This window comes from Enhydra lutris, unplaced genomic scaffold (assembly GCF_002288905.1).
Source record: "Enhydra lutris kenyoni isolate GAN:26980312 unplaced genomic scaffold, ASM228890v2 scaffoldscaffold41, whole genome shotgun sequence".
Lineage (NCBI taxonomy): Eukaryota > Metazoa > Chordata > Mammalia > Carnivora > Mustelidae > Enhydra > Enhydra lutris.
Genome location: NW_019154125.1, coordinates 10,233,232 through 10,260,531, shown reverse-complemented (window position 1 = coordinate 10,260,531; position 27,300 = coordinate 10,233,232). Strand labels below are relative to the sequence as shown.

General features: G+C 37.5%; 2 protein-coding genes across 4 annotated transcripts in view; one reads left to right on the top strand and one right to left on the bottom strand.

The window, feature by feature from the left end:
* The window catches only part of LOC111155443 (transmembrane protein 68), a 44,896-nt gene extending 29,395 nt beyond the window's left edge, over positions 1–15,501 (bottom strand). The window contains exons 1-3 of one of the 3 annotated variants that reach the window (XM_022515603.1): positions 15,321–15,501; positions 7,950–7,994; positions 6,946–7,339 (exon numbers count right to left, since the gene is read on the bottom strand). In XM_022515603.1, coding sequence (XP_022371311.1) covers positions 6,946–7,270 — 325 coding nt within the window. In that variant the 5' untranslated portion in view covers positions 7,271–7,339; positions 7,950–7,994; positions 15,321–15,501. Of the gene's footprint in view, positions 1–714; positions 731–6,945; positions 7,340–7,949; positions 7,995–14,530; positions 15,008–15,320 lie in introns of those variants that run through there. The other 2 variants (XM_022515602.1, XM_022515604.1) reach the window with 2 other exon arrangements.
* A 44-nt stretch (positions 15,502–15,545) lies between these two features.
* The window catches only part of LOC111155474 (trimethylguanosine synthase 1), a 39,494-nt gene continuing 27,739 nt past the window's right edge, over positions 15,546–27,300 (top strand). Inside the window, exons 1-4 of the mRNA XM_022515643.1 lie at positions 15,546–15,819; positions 20,902–20,966; positions 23,583–23,752; positions 24,091–24,913. Coding sequence (XP_022371351.1) covers positions 15,716–15,819; positions 20,902–20,966; positions 23,583–23,752; positions 24,091–24,913 — 1,162 coding nt within the window. The 5' untranslated portion in view covers positions 15,546–15,715. The remainder of the gene's footprint in view (positions 15,820–20,901; positions 20,967–23,582; positions 23,753–24,090; positions 24,914–27,300) is intronic.

Below are 27,300 nucleotides of genomic sequence, written 5' to 3'. Positions count from 1 at the left end.
ATTTCTTTCCAATTACCTAGTTCAAATTCAAGTAAGTGGATTTACTTTTAGCTCTATAGAACAATCACTGAGGTCTCAAGTTACCAAAAGAATCAATTGTCTCATCTGATAATTTTTTTGAGAAATAAAAAATACTCCTTTGAGGAGTACTACACAGAATATTACACAGAATATTCCTGAGGTTTCTTCTTGCCTTCCAGAATATTTTTAAAAAATTAAATAATTGTACTTATATAACATCAAATCATTGGTTGAGACTAGAAACATTGTTATTTCAATTATTGACAGAAACTATGGTTTACTACTGTGGTAAATAAACATGAAGTCCAAACATTAAACTGTGTTGCTCTTAAAGCAAAGATGTGATATACCTTACTACTCACTGCTCAGAAAGCACCACTAAATTATACTCCAGTCCAACATTTTCGAGGCTTTTAGAGCCCAACTGCCCATCAATTATTATTAGTCAAATTCTTTCATAAATTATATGGACAAAAGGTGTCTCCCTAAAAATACTTCCCCATCTTTGTGCTTCTAGTCACATGACTACCTCTAAATGGAATGCATCCTGTCCAGTGTCTCCCTGTCTAACAGAAGTAGAAACTATAGGGGCGCCTGGGTGGCCTAGTTGGTTGAGCGTCTGACTCTTGATTTCGGCTTGGGTTATGATTTCAGGGTCACAGGATGGAGCCCAGAGCTAGGCTCCATACTCACCATGGAATCTGCTTGGGTTTCTCTCCCTCTGCTCCTATCCACTGCTCTCTACCTCTCTTCTCCCAAATAAATCCCAAGCAAATCTTTGGGGAAAAAAAAAAAAAGGTAATAACTTTAGAGCACTTTAGCTCTTCCTCCCTCAAGACTCCATATTTACCTGGTCACCAAGTCCTATACATTTTACCTCCAAAACCTCTTAAATCTATCACTCCTTCTTCCCAATGTTTAAAGTGCAGTCCTATCATCTCCTGCCTATAGTATACTAATCCTTAGGGAAGCTTATGAATAATACAACCTTGGAGAAAGTAATCACAACGGCAACTAATTATCATTGTCCATCCAACCACTATCCAGGGAAGGGGGAGCATATTTTGACTAGTGTGGACTCTGGGCATAGGTCACACAGTGGTGGAGCCAAGGTGGGAACCCATATTTGTCTAACTCCAAAATCTGTGCTTCTCACCCTATACTATAAACCTGTACTACAGATATGTCCAAGCTAAGCTACATCTGTGATTTGCAAATGCTGGCTACAACCTATTAGTGAGTTATGAAATCACTTTAGTGAGTTATGAGCATTTTTCTTTTTAAAAAGAAAGTACAATAGAAAATAAAACAGATCAGCATAGAAAGTACATATACTTTGCATGACATTGTGTGTGTGTGTGTGTGTGTGTGTGTGTGTGTGTGTGTGTGTATACTGGGCAGCAAAATGCATTTCTTACTAGGAGTAACTATAAAAATTGGATGGTCTAAAAATATATTGAAAACAGTAGGGACTCTGAATATAGTAGGTATGTTAAGTTGAACTTAATGATCAAGATACAGACAATATATTTTGGTGCCTTCCAAATTATTAGGAGGAAGATGTTCTTTGGGGTCCCGGGTGGCTCAGCCAGTTAAGTTTTCAAATCTTGATTTCAGCTCAGCTCATGATCTCAGCATCATGAGTTAGAACCCGGCATTGGGCTCCATACTCAGCAGGAAGTTTGCTTGAGATTCTTTCCCTTTCTCTCTCCCATTGCCCCTCCCCATGCTTGCATGTACTCTCGCTCTCTAAAATAAATAAATAAATCTTTTTTAAAAAGATGCTCTACAATTAAGATAGCTAACACTTATCAAACATTAAGTATGTTATAGAAATTATGCTAAATACTACTTTACATGAAATTTCACTGACTCCTTACAACAACCCATTTTCTAAAAGAGGAAAATGAGGTTCAAAATCATTAAGTATCTTGGTTGAGAAAGATTACTTACATAGTTTTAAGTGGTTCCCCCAAGATATTTTTCAATTACAAAGTAAAAAATAGCAACTTCATGGTGGAGAAACCTGGAAACAACTCCTTAGCCACAAAAATCAAAGTCATTACACCAGTAATAAGACATAGCAACATTATGAACCTCTGATACAATGCACTGAGATGGACACATCATCATTTTTGTGGTATTCTTGTCAAGTATGTGTAAATACATGTAACTTCAGTCTCATTACAGAAAATATCAGATCTAAATTGAGAATCTACAAAATAATTGAGCAGTCCTCTTCAAAACTGTGAAAGTCATGAAAGTTGCATACAACAAAGCAAAACAAAACAAAACACCTAACTAAATAACCATCACAAATTGGAGGAGACATGGCAACTAAATGCAGCATGGAACTCCGGTACAAGGAAACTGATGAGAAAACTGGTAACATTTAAGTAAGACCTGTAGTTTACTTAATGGTATTATACCATTATTAAGTCAGTAACTGTAGAAATGGTTACATAAGATGTTAACATTAAGGGAAGTTGGGTGAAAATATGCAGGAAAAAATATTTTTGTAACTTCCCTATAATTCTAAATATTTTTTAAAAACAAAGTTTAGAAAAATCATGATTGTTACAAAAGGCAGGGGGCAGAAAGGAGGGGGGAAGTGGAAAAAGAAGTTAGGTAACTTGTCAAGGCTACCAGCCAGTAGTTGGGGAGAACCTGGTTTTAAGCTCAGGGAGTCCCACACTCAATAAGAGAAGAGAAGAGGTTGGGACACCTGGGTGGCTCAGTTGGTTAAGCAGCTGCCTTCGGCTCAGGTCATGATCCCAGCATCCTGGGATCGAGTCCCACATCGGGCTCCTTGTTCTGTGGGGAGCCTGCTTCTCCCTCTGCCTCTGCCTGCCACTCTGTCTGCCTGTGCTCGCTCTCTCTCTCTTTCTGACAAATAAATAAATAAAATCTTTAAAAAAAAAAAAAAAGAGAAGAGAAGAGGTTAAAGGAAACGCTTTTCCAACTGAAGTAGAGAGGGAATGTCTCTTAATACCTCAATTTAATTTTCCCATAGGCTTTGCTACATATCATTTAATTTATAGGGCCCTTTTAGTGAATAAATTGTATCCATTTCTTTATGAAATAATAATAAAACATAAAGTAAAAGAAAGTTGAATTTAGGGATGCCTGGATGGTTCAGTCGGTTAAGCATCTACCTTCAGCTGAGGTCATGTATGACCTCAGGGTTCTGGGATCAAGCCCCACATCAGGCTCCCTGCTCAGTGGGGAGCCTGCTTCTCCCTCTGCTCCCTTTTTCCCAATCCCCACCCCATGCATGCTCTCTGGCACACTCTCTAATAAATAAATAAAATCTTTAAAAAATTTTTTTGAGTTTATGCTATTATGGCCCATTTTTAAAAAACTCTAACTCATATAACATAATGAACCATATGATCAGCCTACTTAATCAAACCATATTTTTCAAAAATTTTGTACTGCCAATGAATTTAACCAGTTATGATGGCATTAGGTAAACATACCTATTTTCAGATAATAAAGTAAATTTCCCTTGTAAAACAAACACAAAATAAAATAAGATAAAATAAACAACTAAGGGGCACCTGGATGGCTCAATCAGTTAGATTCAGGTCATGATCTCAGTGTTCTGGGATCAATCCCTACATCAGGCTCCCCTATCAGTGGGGAGTCTGCTTCTCCCTCTCTCTCTGACCCTCCCCCCAGCTCATGCTCTCTCTCACTCAAATAAATAAATAAAATCTTAAAAAAAAAAAACCTAAAAGCCCCAAAATAAAATATTCCTTACTTCCCTAAGGAGAAAGTTACAGTCCTCATTACCTTTATAGTTGTGCTAAAATATACAGCTTTTACTTTTCTCAAAAACATCTAGCTATCTTACTGAGGACTCTTCCTGATAATTAATTTTCAAGGGAAATATTAAATGTTACGAGTCCACCTTTTAAAAATGTTCATATTTTCTAGGAATAATGTTTTTTGAAAAGTAAGTCAAAATTTTTAACACTTTATTTAAAAGCTAACTTGAGGGTAGGCATTTCATTGACCTACCACCAAGCAAACTGCCTAGAAATGTAGGTATTTAAGAAACATCAAATTAATATTTCTTTATTTATTATAGGCATTATGTTATGCAGCAAATAAGAATCAGAAACTTTTTGAAAAGTGACGGCACTTAAATTATGTACAGTATGACATAAAATACAATTTCAAAAGACAAAACGCTGGATAGAGTCTCATACAAAGATACTTATAGTGAAAAAATTATAAATAAATGATGGTTCAACAGATAACTGACTAAATTCACTGTAAGATTTACAGAGTTCCATATAGTCATTAGAAGTCACTAAGGTTTAGTGACATGAAAAAATACTAGTTGGCAACACATAAAAAATTATAAACACACCAGAATTTTAACAAAACACAACTGCAATAGTAAATTTAAGGTGACCATCATTTGCCTTATTTTTTTTACCACATTTTTTTACAATCAACATTTTTATTAGTTAAAAAATTTCTTTGAAGATTCCTTAAAAAGCATGAATTAAAACTGATTTGATACCAATACAAAATCCAAATATGCATACAAATGCCTTTTATATATGTCCCTAAACAACAGGGCAAAGAAAACCATCTTTTCCAGTTTTATTGAGAAACAATTGGTATGTATCACTGTGTAAGCTGAAGGCATACAGAATGATGGTTTGAATTACATATATTGTGAAATGATTACCACAGTAGGTTTGGCTATCATTCATCATCTCATATAGATAAAAGAAGAGTAAAGAAAAAAATATTTTACTCCTTGTGTTAAGAACTCTTAGAATTTACTCTTTAAAACTTTACTGTATATCTTATAGCAGTGTTAGCTATAGTCATGTTGTACATTACATCCCTAGAACTTACTTATCTAGTAACTGGAAGTTAATACCTTTGACCCTCCTCCTCCAATCCCCCTTCCCCATCCTCTGTCTCTGATAACCTTTTTTTAAAAAGAGTCTGACCTCTTTTTTCAATGACGTTGGGTTTTTTCTTTTTCTAGATGCCACATATAAGTGAAATGATACAGGATTTTTCTCTGTCTTATCTCACTTAGCACAATGCCTTCAAGGTACATCTATGTTGTTGTAAATGGCAGGATTTCATTTTTTAATGGCTGAATAAGGAAAAATCACTTATAAGAGAGTATCATTTATCCCAATAAAATATAATATCAAGTTACCATAAAAAAATTTAAAACAGGCTAAGAACTATATATTTTACTTCCTCTAAGCCATAAATGCATATTTGAAAATATCTCAGAAAAATAAAAACACCTCAAAATTATATATTCTATTTCAAAATAAGCTTAGTGCTTGAAGTTACCTAAATTAAATCATGTTTCCTGAAATATAAATAAACTCAAAATTCCTTATGATATACATAATCCTGAAATATAGGTGGTATCTATTTGGGAGGGGAATATATATTCCCAACAAGTACTGGAAACAATGCCACTGAACTGTGTGTGACTATATTCAAGACAATAAACCCAGAGCAGCCTACAAAGATGCAATCTCTGCAGATGGACACAGGTGATATCCTGAAGGACCATGTTGTCTCACGTAAAACAACCATAAAAGGGAATGAGAGTTGTAATGACTGGCAAGAGCCTTAGTGTTAATGAGTAATGTTCAGAATTCAGTACATCAAAGGCAAAGGGCTCCTGTTTGCAAACCTGCTGAATACCGCTACTTTGACCCTGAATTCCCAACCCGAGATAAACTGACCACACAGCACAGATCGTAACAGCACAGGCTCTAGAGCTTGATACCTGAGATTGTATCCTGACCCTTCTTCCTAGCTTTCTAGTGTGTCTTGGGCAAATAACAATCTCTCTGTTCCTCAACTTCCTCACAGGAAAACTGTAAATGGAGATAATACATGGAATCTATGCTAAGTTTTAAAAGACTGTATGTCAAACATTCAACAATGGTGGCATAAGAAGTACTCAAAAAAGTCTTCTAAGACTGCATGTAGTATTAAAATGATGACACAGTGGCCTAATAAGCAGGTCACAGGTGATCTTTGCTAATAGCAGCCTTATATTGCTGTGGTATATATCCTCTGGTATCTATTTCAAAATCTATGCTTCTGTGCCTTTCTGGGAAACCACTTTGATGCCCAAAACAAAATAGAAAGTACATCTTTGTTACATACCTACGGAATTCTCTGTATTTTTTTATAGTCCTAATGCAAAAATGGCTAACAAATAAGATAAAAATTGGTAGAGATAATAGGCCACAAGAGGGCAATTTTCACAGTAGCCACAGAACCACCAATCATTAAATATAGAACAATACACTTTCTCAAATGATAAAGAATGAATATCCTGGAGAGAAACTTGTTGCTATCTCATTTATTCAAGAGACGTGTGACCTCTGAAATGAATGAAACAGAAAATGGGTAAACTATGGTATATAAATTATATTTAATATTATTAGTTAATATTCATTTTTTAAATATCTACACTAGGAAAGTCACTTATTTTGAACAAAATGGAATTAAATACTAAATAATTAAAGCAAGTTTCTGTAGGTTTCTATACAGTTTTAATTAGTTTCTTACTCTTTTAGATGTCTTACATATAAACTTGAGTATTTTAAAATAGGTTTCTATACAGTTTCAATTAGTTTCTTGGTCTTTTAATTATCTTACGTATAAACTTTAATATTTTAGGTTACAGTAAGAGCCTACATTGTTGTATGGTTCTTTGTTTAATGGGAACTAATGTGTTTGGAAACACTCATTTTAAGAAAGACATGTAGATACACAAGGCATGCAAAGAGATAAAATGAAATAGTAAATATCCCTTATATTTTTTACTATTGATCAATAAAATGGAATGATGATATAGCTTCAGTGCCACACAGATGAACAGCCACACAGAGACAGCAAAGTAATCTTGCTTACCATGCCAAACCGCCGCATGTCCATCCCAGAGAGTTGCCACCGTCTTCCTTGCACCGTCCCATAAATTATGAGAGTAGGCTTCTTTTAATACATTCTTCCTCTTGTAAATGTGTAAGAAAATAATAGTAAGATAGAGAAGAAAGATAGTAAAGTAAGGAAGTATTAAAAGTATTAGTGGTGTAAAAACCCACAAGAGATAGTTTGCAAAATTCAAATAGTCCTCCAACTGTTCCACACCAAACCATTCTTCAAGTATGTGAATCAGACAAGTCATATAGGGCATAGAATCCTGTCCTGTGCCACAGGTTTGATTTTTGTTTATCATTTTTCTTTAAGTGAAAATGACAAATTCAGTCTCTTTCTTCATTGTCATGGTAGGTCTTTAATTTGGCCACTAGAAAGGAAAAATAACCCAATGTTATTCCTTTCACAGTTGAAAAGTTAAATGTTTTAGTCTACATAAATACCTCATAGAGTCATTTCTTAATACCAAAAATGAGTAGATTGCTATGGTTAACTTTGTTGCAGACTTCAATGCAAAAATTATAAGGTTTCATTTGCATGCTCATGAAGCATGTCAGGTTTAGCTTTTGAAATAACTCACGAGCTATAATTGAGAAAGAAAAATAAACCTGATGAAGAATGAAATTTCAGACTGATCTTAATAATCTGACTTGCATCGTAAGTGGATCATACTGAATCTTAAACCACGTTATGTTGAGGTAACTGTTCTTCACAAAAGAAAGCATCAATATTTCACTCAATAAAAGTAACCCAATTCTTTAGGAAATGATGACATACATTTTTGGCTACTGTTTTTTAGAAGTGGGTTTACAAAAAAAAAAAAAAATCTCTATTCTTTTAACATTATGTAATAATAAAAAATTTATCACTGTCATTTTTATCTTATAGTCACTAAAATTTCTCTTAAGTGTTCAATGACTGAAACTATAGCCATACAATTATTTCATGTCACTTATCTCTAAACCAGTCACTTAACTTACCAGAAATTAAGTAAATTTCTTGTCCCAAGTTTCAGTGTATGTGTTCTGGAAAACAGAGCATACAAATGGAAGAAAGATATAATTAAAAAAAGATAATCATTATTATCTAGAGTTCCCATAAAATAAATAGCAAGACACATTCACAAATGTGTGACAAATATTATAGACCCACACTGGTGTATCACAGTTAAAAATTATACTCATGCAACCAAAGATTTAATGAGGACAGCTTTACACACCATTTATGTCCATTATATAAAAACCACCTGAGACTTCAATTAAAATTCAGAGCTATTAAAAAAAGAGAAAAAAAGAAAAAAATTTCAGAGCTATAAAAACCTTTGCTTCTTTGGAGAAAAAGTATGAAGGTAAAAGGTGTAACTGACCAGGTCTCTTCTTAGTAACTTTCCCAGATAATAAGCTGATGTCAAATATGATATTCAATGGTATAACTACATTAGCTTTTAAGATCATGTCCTACACAAGATTTCCTTCTTTCATTCCGATCTTCCCTGGTTCTGATTATATTCTTGGAGATATTTTGTCATTCCTCCATGCTACACAATCTTTTAAGAAAATCATCTCAAACCCTTTATAGATGAGACAGGAAATGAGTAAATAAAGAAAGGGATGGAGGGAGAGGGAGAGACAGATATACAAGAGCAGTTATATGTTGTCTTTATCCCAAGATTGTCTTGCTGACTGACTTATTAACAGGGCATACACTTTGACTTAGTCCTCCAGGGATGGAAGATTTAGTCTAATTTAATTTCCTTGTAACCAAAAGCATTTACTTTTGAGAAGTTGTACACCTGCTATGGTAACAGAAGGTAAACACAACACACATTAAGCCCACAACCTGGGCTTTTTTTTTTTTTCCCTGAAGTACAGTTGGCACACAATGCCATTTTCGTTTCAAGCAATGAACATAGTGATCTGACAACTCTATATGTTATGCTGAGCTCACAATATAGCTACCATCTGTCACCGTACAATGATGTGGGCTTTAATTACATCATATTCTCATCAATCCATCTAAAGACTTGAACCCTTATAATGTATCAGGGTTTAAACATTTAGAGGGCAACATAAACTTAGTGAAACTTGCTACTTTTAAAATGAGAGCTTCCCCCACTGGGATGGATGGAATCACAAAAATGGAAAGTAAGTGATATGGAGAAATTAGAACCTTCATACATTGCTAGTGGGAATGTAAAATGTGCAACCATGGTGGAAATCTGTTTCGCAGTTCCTCAAAAATCTAAACAAAGAGTTACCTAATGACCCAACAATTCTACTCTTAGGTATGTACCCCAGAAAACTGAAAGCATGCATTCACACAGAAATTCATGTATGAATGTTGATAGCAAAACTATTCCTAAGGGCCAAAAAAGTAAAATGCCCATCAACTGATGAATAAATCAATAAAATGTGCTCCACCCCTACAGTAGAATATTATTCAGCCATAAAAAGAGATAATGCTTCATGCTACAGTAGGCATAAACCTTGAAAACATACTAGATTAAAAAAATCAGACACTAAAGGCCACGTTCTATATGAGTCCATTCATACGAAATATCCAGAATAGGCTAATCAGTAGAGACAAGAAAGTAAGTGGTTGCCAGGGACTGGGGGGAAGGGGCAATGAGAAGTAGCCACTAATGGTAACAGAGGTGTCTTTGGGAATAATGAAAAGGGCCCAGAATTAGATTGTAATGATGGTTGTACAACCTTGGGAATACCCTAAAAACCGTGAAGTTGTACATTTTTAAATGGTCAATGTTATGGTAAATTATACCTCAAGAGAAAAAGAGATTTTAAATATTGTTAATAAATTAAAATATATGACAGTTTCTCAAATATGTTAAAAGGAGCTTTTCCTAGGCCTAAAAACCAATCATTTTGATGATCTGACCCTTACTGCTTAATACAATGGCCCTAATAATCTAGTCTCATTTCTGACTTTAACAGGATCATAACATCTTGTGATTTTATCCTTCTTAAAGATTTTATTTATTTATTTATTTGACAGAGAGAGAAAGAGAGAGATCACAAGTAGGCAGAGAGGCAGGCAGAAAGAGAGGGGGAAGCAGGCTCCAGGCTGAGCAGAGAGCCTGATGTGAAGCTTGATCCCAAGGACACTGAGATCATGACCTGAGCCACAGAGGCTTAACCCACTGAGCCCCCCAGGCACCCCATATCTTATGATTTTAAAACCTTCTTTAGCACTACCCCCCACTCAAACTGTAATAGAACTGTACTTTCTTATCCTCAATTATACTCTGACTTATCAAACAAACACAGTACAGCAAAGAGGGACATCTTCATAAGTAGTCACTGAACAGTGGCCCAGTGCTGCACACAAGAACCTCCTCCAAAATAGTCATCCTCGAATTCGATTTAAACTTTCTGGAACAGAAAACTCAAAAGGTGTCGATTCCATCTTCAAAACCATCCATTGAACTACTAAAAAGATCTTGCACATACTTATCTCAGTGTAACTTTTCCCTACTGCACCTAGTTCTATACCATAGAACCTTTTCCATTACACAAACTCTCAAGTTTCAACAAAGCTATGATGAGCTGTGAAATCCCATTTTCTGGTCAGAATCCTTAATTCTTTCAATCACTCTTCAGACCCTAGTTTCATAACCTTTCAGCACTCAGGTCACTCCCCATGACAGACTCTAGTTGTATGATATTGAGTAACCCACTTGCACCTCAACTTGCTAAGATCTATAAAATTAGGATATGGTGGTACATATACTACATTAGATGATGATAAGTGCTATGGAGAAATATACAGCAGGATAAGAGGAAAATAGAGATCTATATCACTCAAGAGGGTAGGAGGAAGGGTTGCTATGTTATATACAGTAGCCTGGGAAGGACTCTTCGAAGGTACATTTGAGCAGAGACCTGAGGAAATGAGGAAGCAAACTATGTGGGTATTTGGAAGAGAAGTCCTGGCTAAAATAAAAGTAAATACAAACGATGTCTACTGGTGTGGTCTGAGGAGCAACAAGGAAGCAGGCTGAAGAAGAGTGATAGGGAAAGCAGTCAGAAATGGAGAGAGGAGTAGCACTGTAGAACTCTGTAGGCTTGGTTTAACCTTAAGTGAGATGAAGAAGGCACCAGAGAGCGAGACTGCCTAACTTGGGTTTTAAATGACTGCCGTATCGAGAATACACTGCGCAGGAAACAAATAGGAAGTTGAGGCAATAATTGAAATGAGTGATGAAAGTGGCTTGGACTGTGAAAGTCTGTTAGATGATAATTTCTGGATATACTGTGAAGATAAAGCCAAAGGAATTGCTGATGAATGGATGTACAATATAAGTGAGAGAGAGAGAAGTCTGGGATGACTACAGTGTTTTGGCAATGTGGGTCTGTACTCCAGGAGACTCTGTTACTTACTGTATGACCTAGGCAAGTTACTTATCAAGTCTGCCTCAGTCTCTCCATCTGTAAAGTGGGGATAATAGCAGTACCTGTCTAGTAAGACTGTTGTGAGGATACACACACACACACACACACACACACATATATTTTAGATTTTATTTATTTATTTGACAGACAAAGATCACAAGTAGGCAGAGAGGCAGGTGGGGGTGGGGAGCAGGATCCCCGCCGAGCCAGGAGCCTGACGTGGGGCCCGATCCCAGGACCCCGAGACCATGACCTGAGCCAAAGCCAGAGGCCTCAACCACTGAGCCACCCAGGTGCCTCAAGAATATATGTTTTTAAAAAACGTTAGAAGAGTACCTTCCACTATATAAGCCCTAAGTATTGCTAGCATCGTCATCATATTAGCTTGCTTGTGAAAAGATGGAGTTACAGGAAGAACAGGTCTGGGATTGGAAGAGAGATCAGAAATTCAGTTTTAAACATGTAAAGATTCTAGCAGACATCCAAGTGAAGACCTTAAATAGGCAGCTGGTCATAGAGATTAGCAGGAATATCAAATTTGGAGAAATATATCTGGGAATTAGGAATATAAAGATTGTATGAAAACCATGAAACTAAAAAAGATCCTTCTAGGGAGGAAATATAGAATAAAAAAGAGCCCCCAGAACTGAGCACTGGGGCACTCAACATTTTAGAAGTTGGGACAACAATGAGGAACCAGCATTCCCCTTCCAGGAGTGGCACCCTGCATGTCAAAGTAACAAAGTGTTCCCAAGAAGAAAGGAGTTATTCAGTGGTTTCAAATGATGCAGAGAGGTCTAAGAAATGATCATGGACCATTGGGTTTTACAACACGGAGACACTGACAAGTCCAGATAATTAAGAACTATTTTGTACAGTGGGGATGAAAGTCAGGTGGAGTAAATTCATGAAAAAGTGAGAGGAAATGAATTGGAAACAGCAAATATGGACAACTATTTAGAGGAATGCTGATGCAAAAAGGAACAGAGAAATGGGTGAGCACCTGGAGAGGAACGTGGGCCAAGTTTATTATTGTTTTGAGATGAGAGAAAACATGGTCTTTAACACCAATGCTAATGCCTCAGTGGGAGAGTAAGAAATAGATGATGCAGGAGAGGAGTAATTGTTGGCAGCAGTCCTTGACTAGGCCAGAAGGGACAGAATACAGTGTATAAGAAAGGGCATGGCATGGCTCAGATAAGACTTAAAACATTGGGTTATTAATTCATTTACTCAACATATGTTTACTAAGCAAATAATTTGTGCTTGACACTATTCTAAACACTTGGGGATACACTGGTAAACAAAATCATATGAGAAAACATATGTAAAGCACTTAGAACAATACGCCTGGCACATAGTAAGCACCTAACAAATATGAGCTGAATAAAGATAGACCTTAACTGTGTTCATTCAAATCTCTGATGAAAGATGTGGACCAAGACAGTGCCCTAAAGCTTGCCACTAAAGAACTACCAGAAGAGTCTGAATAATAAGCTTTTAAGTTGATAAAATACTTACTTTTGATGGTGTGAGAGCACGGCTTTAGAACTCAATGAACACAACCTCTTAATTTTGCAGAAACCAGTTAAAAAGAGAAAGCCAAGTTAACTTGCCCAAAGTTACTAAATTAATTCAGTGAAGAAACAAGGGCCAAAATTAAAACCTGGTTCTTCTACTTCCTACTCTGGTTTTCATTACACTTTCTTTAATCTCTCTCTTCCCCTCTCACTCTGTCTCTGTCTCTCTCTCACAGAAAGGCTGAAAATGTTAAAATTGCAATCTCTGTCTTCCCTCTACTTCCGCCTAGCCCCCCTCTCCCTCCAATTTGCCATAGACTATATTTGACTCCTTACCAATCTATTCTAATCCAATTAAAAACTATAATTGTTAAAAGATATTTTGGGGGAGATACACTATTTTAATTACCAAAATTCCAGGTCATTTCCTATTTAAAAAAAAATCTACAATTAAACATAGCCCTGTGCATCACAAATAAAGAAAATATCACCATGCTGATATTGCTGGTGAGGAACATTTACTATAAATGACCTTATACATTTTTAAAATAAGAGTATTTCGAAAAATAACACATCAGAACAGAGGATTTTTTTGTTTTCTAGAAAACTTAACAAAAATAGAACAATTTTTAAATACCCATTATCAGGACTTTTAGCACCATGGATGCCAACAGATCCATTTCTTACTTTTAGTATATAAGCCACATTGAAGATACACTGAAAATGCCAATTAAATTAAATAGTCACTGAAATAAAATTAATTTCCCTTTTCTCTCCTGCATTGTTAATAATTGTTTAACAGGGGTTTAGGATTCAGCCCTAGTGAATAAGCATTCCACTTCAAACTAAAAGAAGTTTCTCTAATATAAATTAATAAATATATCTGGGAAACCTAATCATTTTATCTTTAAAATACCCGGCAGATTCAAGCTTCAAACTCTAGTTTCTATTATGAATGACCTTTTAAGGTTTTGTGTTTTGTTTCTGGTTTTTTTTTTTTTTAAAGATTTTATTTATTTATTTGACAGACAGAGATCACAAGTAGGCAGAGAGGCAGGCAGAGAGAGAGGAGGAAGCAGGCTCCCTGCTGAGCAGAGAGCCCGATGCGGGGCTCGATCCCAGGAAGCTGGGATCATGACCCGTCTGGTGTTTTGTTTTTTTTTTTTTAAACCCAGAATGTCCTTCAACTTGTAGCTAAAATCTTCCACTATGATAATTACTATTCCAGCTTTTTTTTCTTAACCTCTCCTCATCCCCCAAATGCGGCATATCTACACCGGTGTGTCCGTAACTGTGCAGCACTCTTACTTTCTTGAGTCACTAAAATGAGCATATCCCGGATATCAAAGTAAGACAGCAGTAAGGATGTGGAAATAAGCATTTCGTGTGGAAATAAACATTTCATTTGAAAATTAATTTTCTATTTCCATCCCATGGTAAATGCGACCAAAATATTATACCTGAAATATTAAGCCTTAAACACCCGAATTTTACCTCAGTCGTTACACATGCTAAACAATGCTATTTTGGCATTAACAGCACAACCAAGTGCGGAAATGCTCCAACCACCTTCACGTTGGAACTTGCTTCTTCGAGGAAGCTGCCTGGACAGTCTCAACGACTACCACATACCGAACACGAACTGCCTTTTCCAAATCCAGTAGTGGTGTTCCAGTGTTGGGCATCCTTAAGCGCACACGCATTTTTCTTACGCACCAGCAGCCTGAGGACGGACGGAGACCTGTTCTACCGGCGGCAAACCCCAGGGACCAACGCGGCATCTGCCGCGCACAAACTAGGTACCCACGGAAACTATTAATAGCATATGAGAGGTCTGATATGCACAGTTTCATTTAGTCCTTCCAGCAGCCCTAGGAAGCAGTGATGACTCTTCATCACTGCGATCCTACAGATGATCACAAGGAGGCTCAGAAGGGTTAAGTCGCTTGTCGGATCACACAGGTAGCAAGGGAGCATCAGACCCGGATTCCACGCCGGACCTGCGGGAAGCCTTCTTAACCACTTCATTCCTGCGGCCCCCCGAGTCCAGGAGGCTCGATTCGGATCCTCTGGAAACAGAGGTCACTAGGCAAGCCCAGAGGCCTCTGCCCAGGTTCGGACACCTCGCCCCACCGCCCAAGTTGAGACAAAACGAGGTTTTTGAGCTCGAGGGGGGATGCGCGGCGGAGAGAATAGGCTCGTTGTGACCCAGGCAGGATCACCCGTCCCCGCCACTCCGGTGCCCGAGCTTACACCGAGTGCCGCGGGAAGCCCACCCCGCCCGCCCCCGCCGGGGACTCCCGGGCTGTCCCACCCGAGACTAGACGTGCGGCCTTGGCCGCTCCGAGCCCCGCGCGATTGACGCGGAGCCGTGCGCCCGGAGGGGAGGAGCACTAGGAAGCCAAGATGAGAACCGACACACCTCGGGCGGGAGGGGCAGAAGCGGCTCGTCCTCACCCTCGAACAGCAGCGGGAGCTCTTCGGTGGCTCAGCGACAGAGCGAAAAGGAGAAATTTCAGTGGCGGGTTCCCCCGCGGAGCAACCTGGTTAGAAAAAGACAAACTGCCGCTGCAGCACGGACGGCGTTGAGTGTGACACCCCCATCGCCCTGCCCCTTCCCGTGAGCGCCCGGAGCCACTTCCGGTGGCGGCTCCTTTGCCGGCTCCAGGCTCGAGCGGCCCCGGGCCAGTTCCTAATCCCTGACGTGCCCCTGGGCGCGCCGGCGAGACCTCCGTTCGGTCTCCAGGAACCGAGCAGAGGCCGGGAAGGCCTGTCCCGTGCGGTTTCCCGCAGAACGTCGTGCACTGAGGTGGTAAAATGTGCTGCGAGAAGTGGAGCCGCGTGGCCGAAATGTTTCTCTTCATTGAAGACCTGGAAGAGGATTATAAAATCCTTTGCCTCTGCTCCAGGGCATTTGTAGAGTAAGTAAAAAAAAGTGTTCCTCTTCATCTCTAGCATAGTTATTTCCCAGAAATGTAGGCCTTGCCAACTACTTGGAATTGTGATCCACGGCCGGAGTGTAAGACCCTTGGGCAGGGTGATGTTTCAGGAAAAAAAAAAATCTTGGGCTTCACGGGGAGGTCGCCGGTTGCCATTAAGTCAAAGAGTAAAATCTACTTTGTAGGCTGTTGTGAAAAAAAAAAATGTGGTAGCTGATTTATTTCGTTTTAATGAGCGGACATTTACAAATCGGGAGAAGTGAAATGTAAAATGAAATCTCCTTAGTGGCTGTGACGTCACAAGTTGAAGGCTAACTCTTGTGGGTTAACATTTTTAAAACCTTAAGTTTTATTAAAGCGCAAATGCGCTGAAATAGAGTTTCTAATTACCCGAGATAAAAGATTTAGCTCTTTGGAGTTTTGAAATGTATTTTTGGAAACATGTGTTTGGGGCAAACATTGCCCTGCATGGAAGATAGCCAGTGGGTAGGAAAAAACTGACTGAAGAATTGTGAGGCTTTCTTTATGTTAGGTGTGTGAGTTTAGCCACTTGAATCTTTTCTTCATCCCTAAAACAGGTATATCTACACCGGTTATCTCACAGGCTGATTGTTAGATTCAACTTGAGGAAGCAAATTTTATGTGCTAGAGTTTTAATCTAGTTTATTGGAGTAAAGTTTAAGTTTGAAGCAATTCTTACTGTTTGCCATTATGTGTTTGTGGAGTAATCGGAAAATTAATCCGAAAGGAAGTTAAACACTTTAATTAATTTTAAAAGTATTGTCTTTGTACACATGCATGCATGTATTCATTCAATATATGCTTTTTGTGCTTCCTTGTATTAGCTACACTGATGGGCACCGGGGTACAAGACACTGCCTGTCCCACACCCTTTGAGTTTACTTTCTAGCAAAGGAGATGAATATTAGGACAACTGTTACATATATATTTAGCAAATTACACTTGTAAGTACTGTAAGAGAAAAGTACAGATATATATGATAGCAGAAACCTAACCTTTCTCCACAGATCACAGAGATTGTTGAAGGAAGTAGTATTTGAAAAGAAGTCTAAAGAGTGGAGATAAACTGGGGTGTATTTGAGCGGGAAGGAGCAACAATCAGAATTCTGTGTAAAAAACAAAAGAAAGCCAAGGCTACATACTTAGTTCTTAGCCTAAAGCTGGATTTGAGTATTGGGGCTGTACTCCTTTCCAGAAAGAACAGAAAGACAATGTAAGTTATAAATGTAAAAGGTTGAGAAAAATTGTCATGCCGTACCCCTACAAAACTATGCTTCTAGATTTCAATTAAAGCAACTTTGTTTTAAACACAATGGAATTGGTGTATAAATCAAACAATTAGTTTGAATTTAGTCTTATTTGAATTAAAACATTCCTCCTCTAAATTTCAGGTAATTTCATACATATTCTTAAAACTTAGAACCTTTATTTACTTAGTTCAAGTAAAATTGAGTTCAAAATAAGTAGAGAAAAGAATGGCTTTTTCCTTTAGATCATTTACGGCTCAGATAAATTATAACCCTTTAGAATGAAAAGAACATTTTAAAATTATTTCCAGTAGCCACTGGAGAAGTCTTTGGGATCACTTCTAGGCCTTTTGGCTAAGATCAAGTGGAGGAACTTTGGGACTTTGGAGACATGCTGGAATTTCAGAGGCTTATTAGTATAACCCTGTTTTCCAGATAGGGAAAAGGTCCGTTTCACAGTCTTGTTTGTTTGTTTCAGTCTTAAAACAACACATTGATTCTAGAATAAGTTGTTAAACTGAGAAAATAGTCCATGTAGCAGAAAACAGAAAATGAGCATTAGCATAGGTGCCTAATACCTTTTCAGTATTGAATTGATTCTCATACTGAGTAAGGTTATTGTACACCTCTCCTCAAAGGCAGGAAATAGAACCTAACATCGTTAACTAATGTTTATCATCTGAGGACATTATATTAACATACTATCTTATGAGCTCTAGAATAATAATTCTATTTCATCTATGCATTTAGGTTTCCATTCGTTATACATGTATGATGTAATGGAGCTCTTAAAAATAATCTTTATAGAGCCACCTGGGTGGCTCAGTCCCGTTAAACAACTGCTTTCAGCTCAGGTCATGATCCCAGGGTCCTGGGACCAAGCACTGCATCAGGCTCTCTGCTCAGAGGGGAGCCTGCTTCTCCCTCTGCCTCTGCTGCTCCTTTTTCTTCTGCTCTCTCACTCACACTCTATCTCCCTCAAATAAAATCTTTAAAAAAAAATAATCTTTATAACGGCTCAGTAGTAAAATGAAAAAATACTTTGTGTTAATTAACATATCTGAATATAAAATATCTACACTTTACAGTTATGTAAAATTGTGTGTTATTATATACAAAGCCTAGAATAGAACATAGGAAAATGCTGAAATGATGGAGTAGTAAATTCTTGTTATAAAATTGTTTATGCTATAAATAACAGGCTTTACTTAATTTTTTTAAATCATTTTAAAATAATTTCAAACTTGCAAAAATAGGTCAGTACAGGAGTAAAGAATGGGTTCAAACTTAAAAACAAACAAAAAAACAAAAAATAGGTCAAAGAACTCTAATATTCCCCTCTTCTAGACTCACCTAGTATTAACAGTTAATTGCATTTGCTCCATCTCTCCCTCTGCATACACACAGACACACGTGTGTGCCCCCCTCCTCCCCTGCACACAGTCTTTAGTCTTTTTCTGAACCACTTGAGAGCAAGCTGCACATATGATTCCCCATTACTCCTAAATACTCCATTGTGTATTTCCCTAAAACAAGTGTATTCTCTTTCATAACCACTGTAGTGGGTTCACATTTCCCCAACTTTCCCAGCAGTGTCTCTTTTCTTTCTGTTCCAGAGTTCCACATAGTTCCTCTTATGACTTGTCAGTCTCCTTTTTTGGAAAAATTCCTCACCTTTTCCCTCCCTATCATGGCCTCAAAATTTTAAAAAATGCAGACCTTATTTTGTGTGCTGACCTTCCTTAACCTGGGTCTATCTGACATTTCAACACGAACAGAGCTGGGCCATGCCGTCTTGGCAGGAATGCCACAGAAATGATCCTGTGTTTGGCTCTGCATCATTTCAATCACTTTCTGTGGACCCATTCCACCCCTGATGACCTTGACCTCCATTACCTAATTATGTTGCAGTCTCATAACTATCTCTGCTGTAAAGTCAAAGTGGTTCCATTTGTGTGTATTAGTATTTGGAGGGAAAGTACTCCAGTGTTCGTGCCCTGTTCCTGTGCCTGAATCAGCTGCCTCTGAAGGTTTCCAAAGAGTAATTTTCTGTCATTCTACTTTTATTAGTTGGCATTCTGCATGGAGAATGCCTTCTCTCCTCATGTATTTGTTTACTCCTTTATTTACATTAACATGGATTCTGGATTATTCATTTATTAGTACATTCTATTTTATTACTCTCATTTATTTTGATGTTCACAAGTTTTAGCTGGTATGGGCCCCTCGAGGTGGCTTGTATATCATTTTGATGTGTCCCTGGCATTCTCTGACCTCCTCCTAACCCTCTAGCACAGAAGGTGACCCAGGCTTATCTTTTATAGTCCGTGCTTCAACCTGGAGCTTCCACTTCTCCAAGGTACCTTGGCTCCTTCAAGCAGAGTAGTGTTCAGAAACCAAGACTTGCGTGGTCATTGTGTTTATTGCTCCTGGGTTCTCATTGCCTCTGCACTCTCTCAGCAGACACAGTTAGTCAGGATATATCTGTATTTTACATGCATACATAAATACATGTATGTGTGTAGAAAATCTTGGCTATCATTATCCTAAATATACTTACTTGCTCAATGTAACCAATCTTGCCACCATATTAGTCTCTTCCTCCACCTGACACCTAGTGCCCCATATCTGTGGGTACTGGTGGGGACACCATTGATGTCCTCTGTACAGCTGCTGGTCTCCCCTACCACCCTAACCACTTCTCCATTGTCCAGTGTTCTTGGGGACTAGTGGGCATGCTGCCAAAGCACATTTGCACTTTATCCTCTGGCCTGTTTGCTGTCCTGCTATGAGTGATCACCTACTTTATGTTTTATAAAGTATCAAAAAATAAACAGGAGGACAATAAAATATATCAAGTATACAGGAATTTTATTTTGTTGACTTTATTGTTGCCCCATTAGAAAAATAGTATTCACTAATACTTGAAGATAGCCTTATTATGGCACTTCTGATGGTGTTTATTACAGCTGAATTTAATGGTAGGAAGATAATATCAAAATTTTAATTTTTAACTGTTCTGTTAAACTCATTTGGGTTAGGTAGTTTCCAATCTTAGCAGATAGAGAAAAAATTTAGAAGTAGATATGTAAAGAAAAGTTTAATCACTCGCTGTTTTTTAAAAATTGTTGAGACTAGGATGGCTGTCTGGCTCAGTTGGTGGAGCATATGACTCTCCATCTCGGGGTCATGAGTTCAAGGGCCATGTTGAGCTTAGGGCTTACCTAGATAGGTAGGTAGGTAGGTAGATAAAATTTAAAAATTGAGGGTGAATTGTTTTATGTTTCAGTTTGATCAAATATTTAAATAAGAACTTTGGGGGTTAGTCCCCACAACAACCTTTGCTCAGACCATTAATATCTTGTCTACTAGGCAATGATAACTTGGCCTATTTGCAAATGAAGTAGGATCTGCATGTGGATTTATATATGTGTGTAAGATAGATCTTTCCACTTTTATGCTCACTTCTTCGAGCAAATCTAAAGAACACTTCATTGTTCATGTATTGTAAGATTGATTCTTCCTCCAAACTAGAACCACCATTTAATTTTAATAATCAGTAATTACAATTAAAGATGCTTCCCATGTGCTATCTATTAAATACTTTACAATATACTATTCTTATAATAACTTCACAGGTTATGTATTATTACCTGTACGTTACAGATGAGGAAAATATATTAGCAGATTGCTTTTCTGTTCCTTAACCTTTTTAATTAATCTGTGCTGCCTCAAACTTGTTTTTTTCTCAAGTTTATAATTTATTTCAATATTGACTATTTAATTTGCTTTGTAGAGATCGAAAATTGTGCAATTTGGGACTAAAAGGCTACTATGTCAAAGGCAGTGGCGACAATGCAGGTAATACAGTGTAAAACATTATGGCCCTTTTCTTGCTCAAAGTAACTAATAGTGTACTGATTTTAAATATAATTTGTTATACTACATTAATTTGTTGGCATTAAATATTATAAATGACAACCAGTAATCATAGGTTACTTTCCTTATTTTTTATTATAATGTGGTTCTAGAATCCCTGTCAAAGCACATCTTTTCTTTTTCTGTAGCTAGCTCCTGTGTGGACTTGAGGTAGCCTCTTTTGCTCTATGTAGTGTTCCTTCCTGAGTTGTTGCCATTAGATAAGGGCAAGATGAAATTTGAAGCTTTGAAAAGTAGAGAACATATGGTTTTTTCAGCAAAATTTTATTGTGTGGGAAGATAAACAGAGGCACATTAAAATTTTCAGGAGTTTATTTGAACTTATATCTATGCAACTCAGGCAGTTGCCAGCTCCCTAGATAGGAGCACCTCTACAGGACAGGAGTTAGGGGAGAGTTTTTTAATAGAGAAGATATAGAAGCAAAGCAAGGAAATTATTGATTGGCTCTATCTTAAGGAATGACCTCATTTGGGGAAGCCTAGTTAGCTGTTTGTGATTAGTTGTTCTTCAGTGTTCTTTTCTTAGATTTGAGTGCTTTGATTGTGGCTTATGTGTTTGGTTTGCTTACATAGACAACGAAGGCCTTCAAGCCACCTCAGTCTAATGACCTCCTTGTTTAATACTTTAACAATTGTATAGATAAATTATTCAGGATAAATGCAAAGTGAACATCCTTAGTCTTCTGCTTGAAGTAAAGAGGCCACAATCTGGGTTAACTTTCACAAATAACAAATAGAATTTATTATGTATTTTGAGTCTCACCTAGTTAACCTGAAAACTATCTTGGTCTCTCTCAGACTTCCTCAATGACCGCATTTGTTCTTTCCACACAGGTCTTTTTTGTTTCTCTAGATAGAAAGAAAACTAGCGTGAGTTCTAGGCTAAATTCAGCACAAATGAAGTGCATCATGTTACCCTTAAAAATCCTTTAACTCTCACAGTGGTGGAACAAATCACTGTTTCTTCAGTTGATCACTGAATGAAGTGTTTGGTTTACATTTCAATGTAATGTACAAATAAGGTTTCTTTAGACACCAGGCTCCTACTGAACATAAAATATGCATACCATGAAAGGATTATAAAACTTAGCACATTTGTTTTTCCTATTTACTATCTCCTGAACTTTTATAAGTTCATTGAATAGAATGGTGAGTGGAATCCTCTTTAGGTAGGTATCTTTTTTCCCTCTTTGTTTTAGTAGAATTTATACACAGAAGATTCCTCTTATTTACAGTCTCCATATTTGGTTTGTAAGATTCACTCTTTTATTGTCTATGATCATTTAGCTGGAGTGCAGCTCAGCCCTAATTGAGTAAGTCAGTGTATAAAGTGATACTTCTCTCACATTTTAAATGGTTAATGGAGCTTTTGAATGGCATTTGTCCAATTAATGGTGTGGTAAACTTTTATGTAACCATACTAGTATAAAGCTAAACTTGTTTTGTTATAAATAAAACAGGTTTTCTGGGAGAATCAGGGCATTTGAAAGGAACTTCCAGTTTAGGGGATTTCAGACTTTTATAGCTTTCATTAAATCATTACTCCCACAGAGTCACAGAATATAAATCCCAGTTGTGATTGAAAAAACCATGAGGCACCTAAAGACATACCTTTCACCACTCTTCTTACTAGATGCTAAATAAACTCCACAAATCATCATTTTAAATTCACTGATCTAATTGAGGAATATTGCTCATTGATAATGATATTCCTTATTGAGTATGATATATCCTTATTGATTATGATATATCCAATAATAATATTTCTTATTGAGTAATAAGGAATGTGAAAATGTGTTTTCCCTGTGGTTATTCTGCCACATTCCCTCTTATATCCTCAGTACTTTGCACAGTACACAGCACAGAGGAGATGCTCAGTAAGTGTAAGTTGATTAGGCAGCTGGTGGTGGGCAGAGCCATGTTAGAAGTTGTCTCCTGATTCTTAATTGGCTAGTCTGTGTTACCCCTAAAAAATCTTAACCTTTGCATAACTCTTGGTCTCAGGTTTCTCTTTAAAATGAGGATGAGGGGCACCTGGGTGGCTCAGTGGGTTAAAGCCTCTGCCTTCGGCTCAGGTCAAGATCCCAGAGTCCTGGGATCGAGTCCCACATCGGGCTCCCTGCTCAGCAGAGAGCCTGCTTCTCCCCCTCCCACTCTCCCTGCTTGTGTTCCCTCTCTCGCTGTGTCTGTCAAATAAATAAATTTAAAAAAAAATAATAAAAATAGAATTAGTTTAAAATGAGGATGAGGGACCCCTGAGTGACTGTTAGTTGAATGTCCAGCTCTTGATTTTGGCTAGAGTCATGATCTCAGGGTCCTGGGATCAACCCCCATATTGGGCTCCCTACTCAGAGGGGAGTCTGCCTGCCTGTCCTCTTCCTCTGCCCCTCCCCCTGCTTGTGTGGTCTTGTCCATGGGCTTGTGCATGTGTGTTCGTGTTCTCTTTCTCTCAAATAAATAAATTTTTAAAAAATAAAATGATGAAAAAACGTGCATCTGCATTTCCTATAAAATGAAGCTAACAGATGTTGTCTGTAGGAGACCAAGCTCCAGAAGAGGAAGAAGGGGAGGAAGGTGGCACTGCAGAGTCACATGACAGTAAAGGCTTAGGCCTTGATGAAAGTGAACTTGATTCTGAGGCTGAACTCATGAGAAGTATGGGATTACCACTTCAGTTTGGTGGGATATCTGCACATAAGAATTTTGAGGTAAGTTACTTATGTTTCTCTTTCTTAGTTTTCTCCGTAAGATATCACAAAGAATTTTTTTATCCCAAATCTAACATATTCATAAATTAGAGCATTCTACCTCTTTTTAAACATACATATTTATAAATTAATTAAAACTGCAAGTTTTGATATATGTCCTTTTTTCCTCCTCCTGGAAACATAAATAGTAAGATTAACTTGTTTGTACAACTAAAAACCCAGGATGGGGATTTGACAGTAAATTATTTAATTTAATGTTTAAAATAGACTTGGATTCTCTTTATTTTATAGTTTATTTGTGAGCTGCATTTTATATTCAAGTTATTTATCTTATGTAGGTTTCTATGAATACTAGAAATAAAGTTAAAATAAAAAGGAAAAAGAAAAAACATCAGAAGAAGTACTTAGATGAAATTATAAGAGAATCTTGGAGACAAGAATATGAAGATGACATTTTGGCTTCAGATGATCCATCTTCAGTTGAACAGTATGAGAGAACCAAAACATGTAAACATCAAACCAAAAAAGATACTGAAACTGAAAATCTTCCTGTTGAAAATTCATTAACTCCAAAGCTAGAAATCACAGAAAAATGGGAAAGATATTGGAACGAATATGGTGGAGGAATATTATGGCAAAGCTGGCAAGAAAAACATTCAGATCAGACACTATGTTCTGAACCTTGGAACATTCCTGATACAAAGGAGGAATGGGACCAACATTATAGTCAACTTTATTGGTATTATTTGGAACAATTTCAGTATTGGGAAGCTCAGGGTTGGACTTTTGATACCTCACAAACCTGTGAAACAGATACTTGTGGGTCTAAAATAGAAGTTGACAATGAGAAAGAAGAAAATTGCATGAAAGCAGACTTAATGTCTTTTCCATCTCCATCTATTACAATTGATAGTGAAAGCTCTAGTTCAAGTGATAAAGAGCATATTGAAATTCTTGGTGGAATTAATAATATAAGTTTAAATTCAGAGGAAGTGGAACAAAGCCAGTTAGATTCTTCAGTAAGTTGTGATGGACATCAGTGGCTAAGTGAAGTCAGCAGCAGCAGAGAATGTCCTGCTTCTGGCCAGAGTGAACCATGTAATGGAGGAACCAAGGATAGCAGCTTGTCTGGGAACAGAAGCACAAACCAACCAGCTCAGGGTAAGATTGGCCAAGATTTATCCTGCTAAGTAACAGTTAGGAAAATTAACCTACTGAGCAAAATAATTAACACCTATCCTTTATGTTAGGGTTGCACAATGTCAACTTCATTTTATAATGTCACATAATTTAATTCATGTATCATAAGTTTATTACCTTTCATATAAATAAAGTTTGGAGTTCTCAAAACTATCATTCCTTCCACTTGGACCTTGGTGGCCAGTGAATTAAAACTTAGAACTCCCTTGAGAAATTTTTTAATAGAGTGGATGGGGAACTTCCAGGTTTCTATGGAGCAAATGAATTTATAGGAGGCCTATTAGAGAATAGTTCAGAGTACACAGTAGACATCAGGCAAATCTGATTGTAAGTCATACTGGAATTTATTTCCAAGCAATTGAAGTCTTGCTCTGTAGGGAATCTCAACAGGGCATGATACTAATTTATAATTGGAAGGGTTGACTTTAGGATTCTCATAAAATATCCAGGATAAGGAACTTGGTTGACTCCAGCCTAAGTGATTTGAAACAAAACAAAACAAAACAAAATCTGGTCTAAAGAAAGGACTAAGGAAAGCCAGTGAGAGGTATATTAAGAAAAGTCAGAGGTTGGTAAGAATGCTCTTGCTCAGAAGGAGAATTCTAACTGATGGCACCAGGAAAATGAGAGAAAATTTTTATAACTTCTGAACTTCCGGAAGGTCATTAAGATGCCTTCTTGTCATCCTTGATGTTTAGTGCTAGAAAAGTCTGGTTTATAATATAAGACTTTCTTCTCAGTCTCATCCCTATATGAAGCAAAAGTTTTTGGCCTTTATTTAACAGTTGGATTTGCTTTGCTCCTCAGATTGCTGGTCTTCATCTAGCTGAGAGTTTCCTTTAGAGAGTTACTGAAGGGGCTCTGCCTACCTTTTAATCTCTTTTTTCTCTGTGCTCTTCCAATGGAAGTTACTTACTCTCATTCCTTGTTATTTTCATATTTTTTTAATAATGTGATTATTTTATATTGGCCTTTTGATACTCTTCTATACTTTCCTGATTTCTTTCTGTGCTAATTTTGACCATAAAATTTGAAATATGTATACTGGCCAATGTATTTTCCCCTCTCTTATTCCTTCATGTTATTCCTTTGATCATCCTCACTTATCTTCCTATTTTTCTCTTTGTCAAATATACTAAACCTTATAGTCTTCCGTTGCCTTTTTCCTAACTATATGTATGGATTATCCATTTCTTTACTTAGTCCCAGGGTGAGTCCCATCAGAATAAATCTGAGAATTCTAGGTTTTAATTTGTTTTAGATCTTGCCTTGAGATCAAAACACAAGGTATAGGGGCGCCTAAGTGGCTCAGTTGGTTAAGTGTCTGTCTTCAGCTCAGGTCATGATCCCAGGGTGCTGGGATCAAGCCCCACATTGGGCTCCCTGCTCAGCAGGGAGTCTCCTTCTTCCTCTTCTTCTGCTCTTTCCCCACTCATGCTCTCTCTTGCTCCCAAAGAAATAAGTAAAATCTTTAAAAAACACATACAAGTTATATATTGCATTTCTATATGTTTTCTATTGTTTGTGGTTGGGTGTTCTCTTAAAATAATCTGTGCCTACACAATCAAAGACTCTCTTTGTCTACACTGCAGATCTCCATTTCCAGTCCCACCCACTCACTTTGTGCCAATCTGAAGAAAGACATGTCCCTCAGGTGGAGCTACCACAAGTTAAAAATATTTTTTGTAAATGGTGGTGCTTACCTCGCTGTTACTTTTAATTTAAGTTATATTAGAGATAATTAACTGTGTTTGCTTCTTAATAAACAGAAGTCATTTTATTTTAAAGATTTTATTTATTTATTTGACAGAGATCACAAGTAGGCAGAGAGGCAGGCAGAGAGAAGGGGAAGCAGGCTCCCCGCTGAGCAGAGAGCCCGGTACGGGGCTTGATCCCAGGACCCTGCGACCACCACCTGATCCGAAGGCAGAGGCCTCAACCCACTGAGCCACCCAGGTGCCCCCGAGAAGTCATTTTTAATCAATGTATTATGCTGTCTTCAGAGTGATTTAAGTTAAAATTCCATCAAAATGTAGGGAACCTTAGTGGCTCACTCAGTTAAGCATTTGACTCTTGATTTCTATTCAGGTCATGATCTCAGGGTCATGAGATCAAGCCCCAAGTCAGGCTCTATGCTCAGCAGAGTGTGCTTGAGATTCTCTCTCTCCCTCTAAAATTAATTAATTAAAGTTCTATCAAAATGTGATAACTGCTTGGGGCGCCTGGGTGGCTCAGTGGGTTAAAGCCTCTGCCTTCAACTCAGGTCATGATCCCAGGGTCCTGGGATCGAGCCCCACATTGGGCTCTCTGGGCAGCGGGGAGCCTGCTTCCCCTTCTCTCTCTCTGCC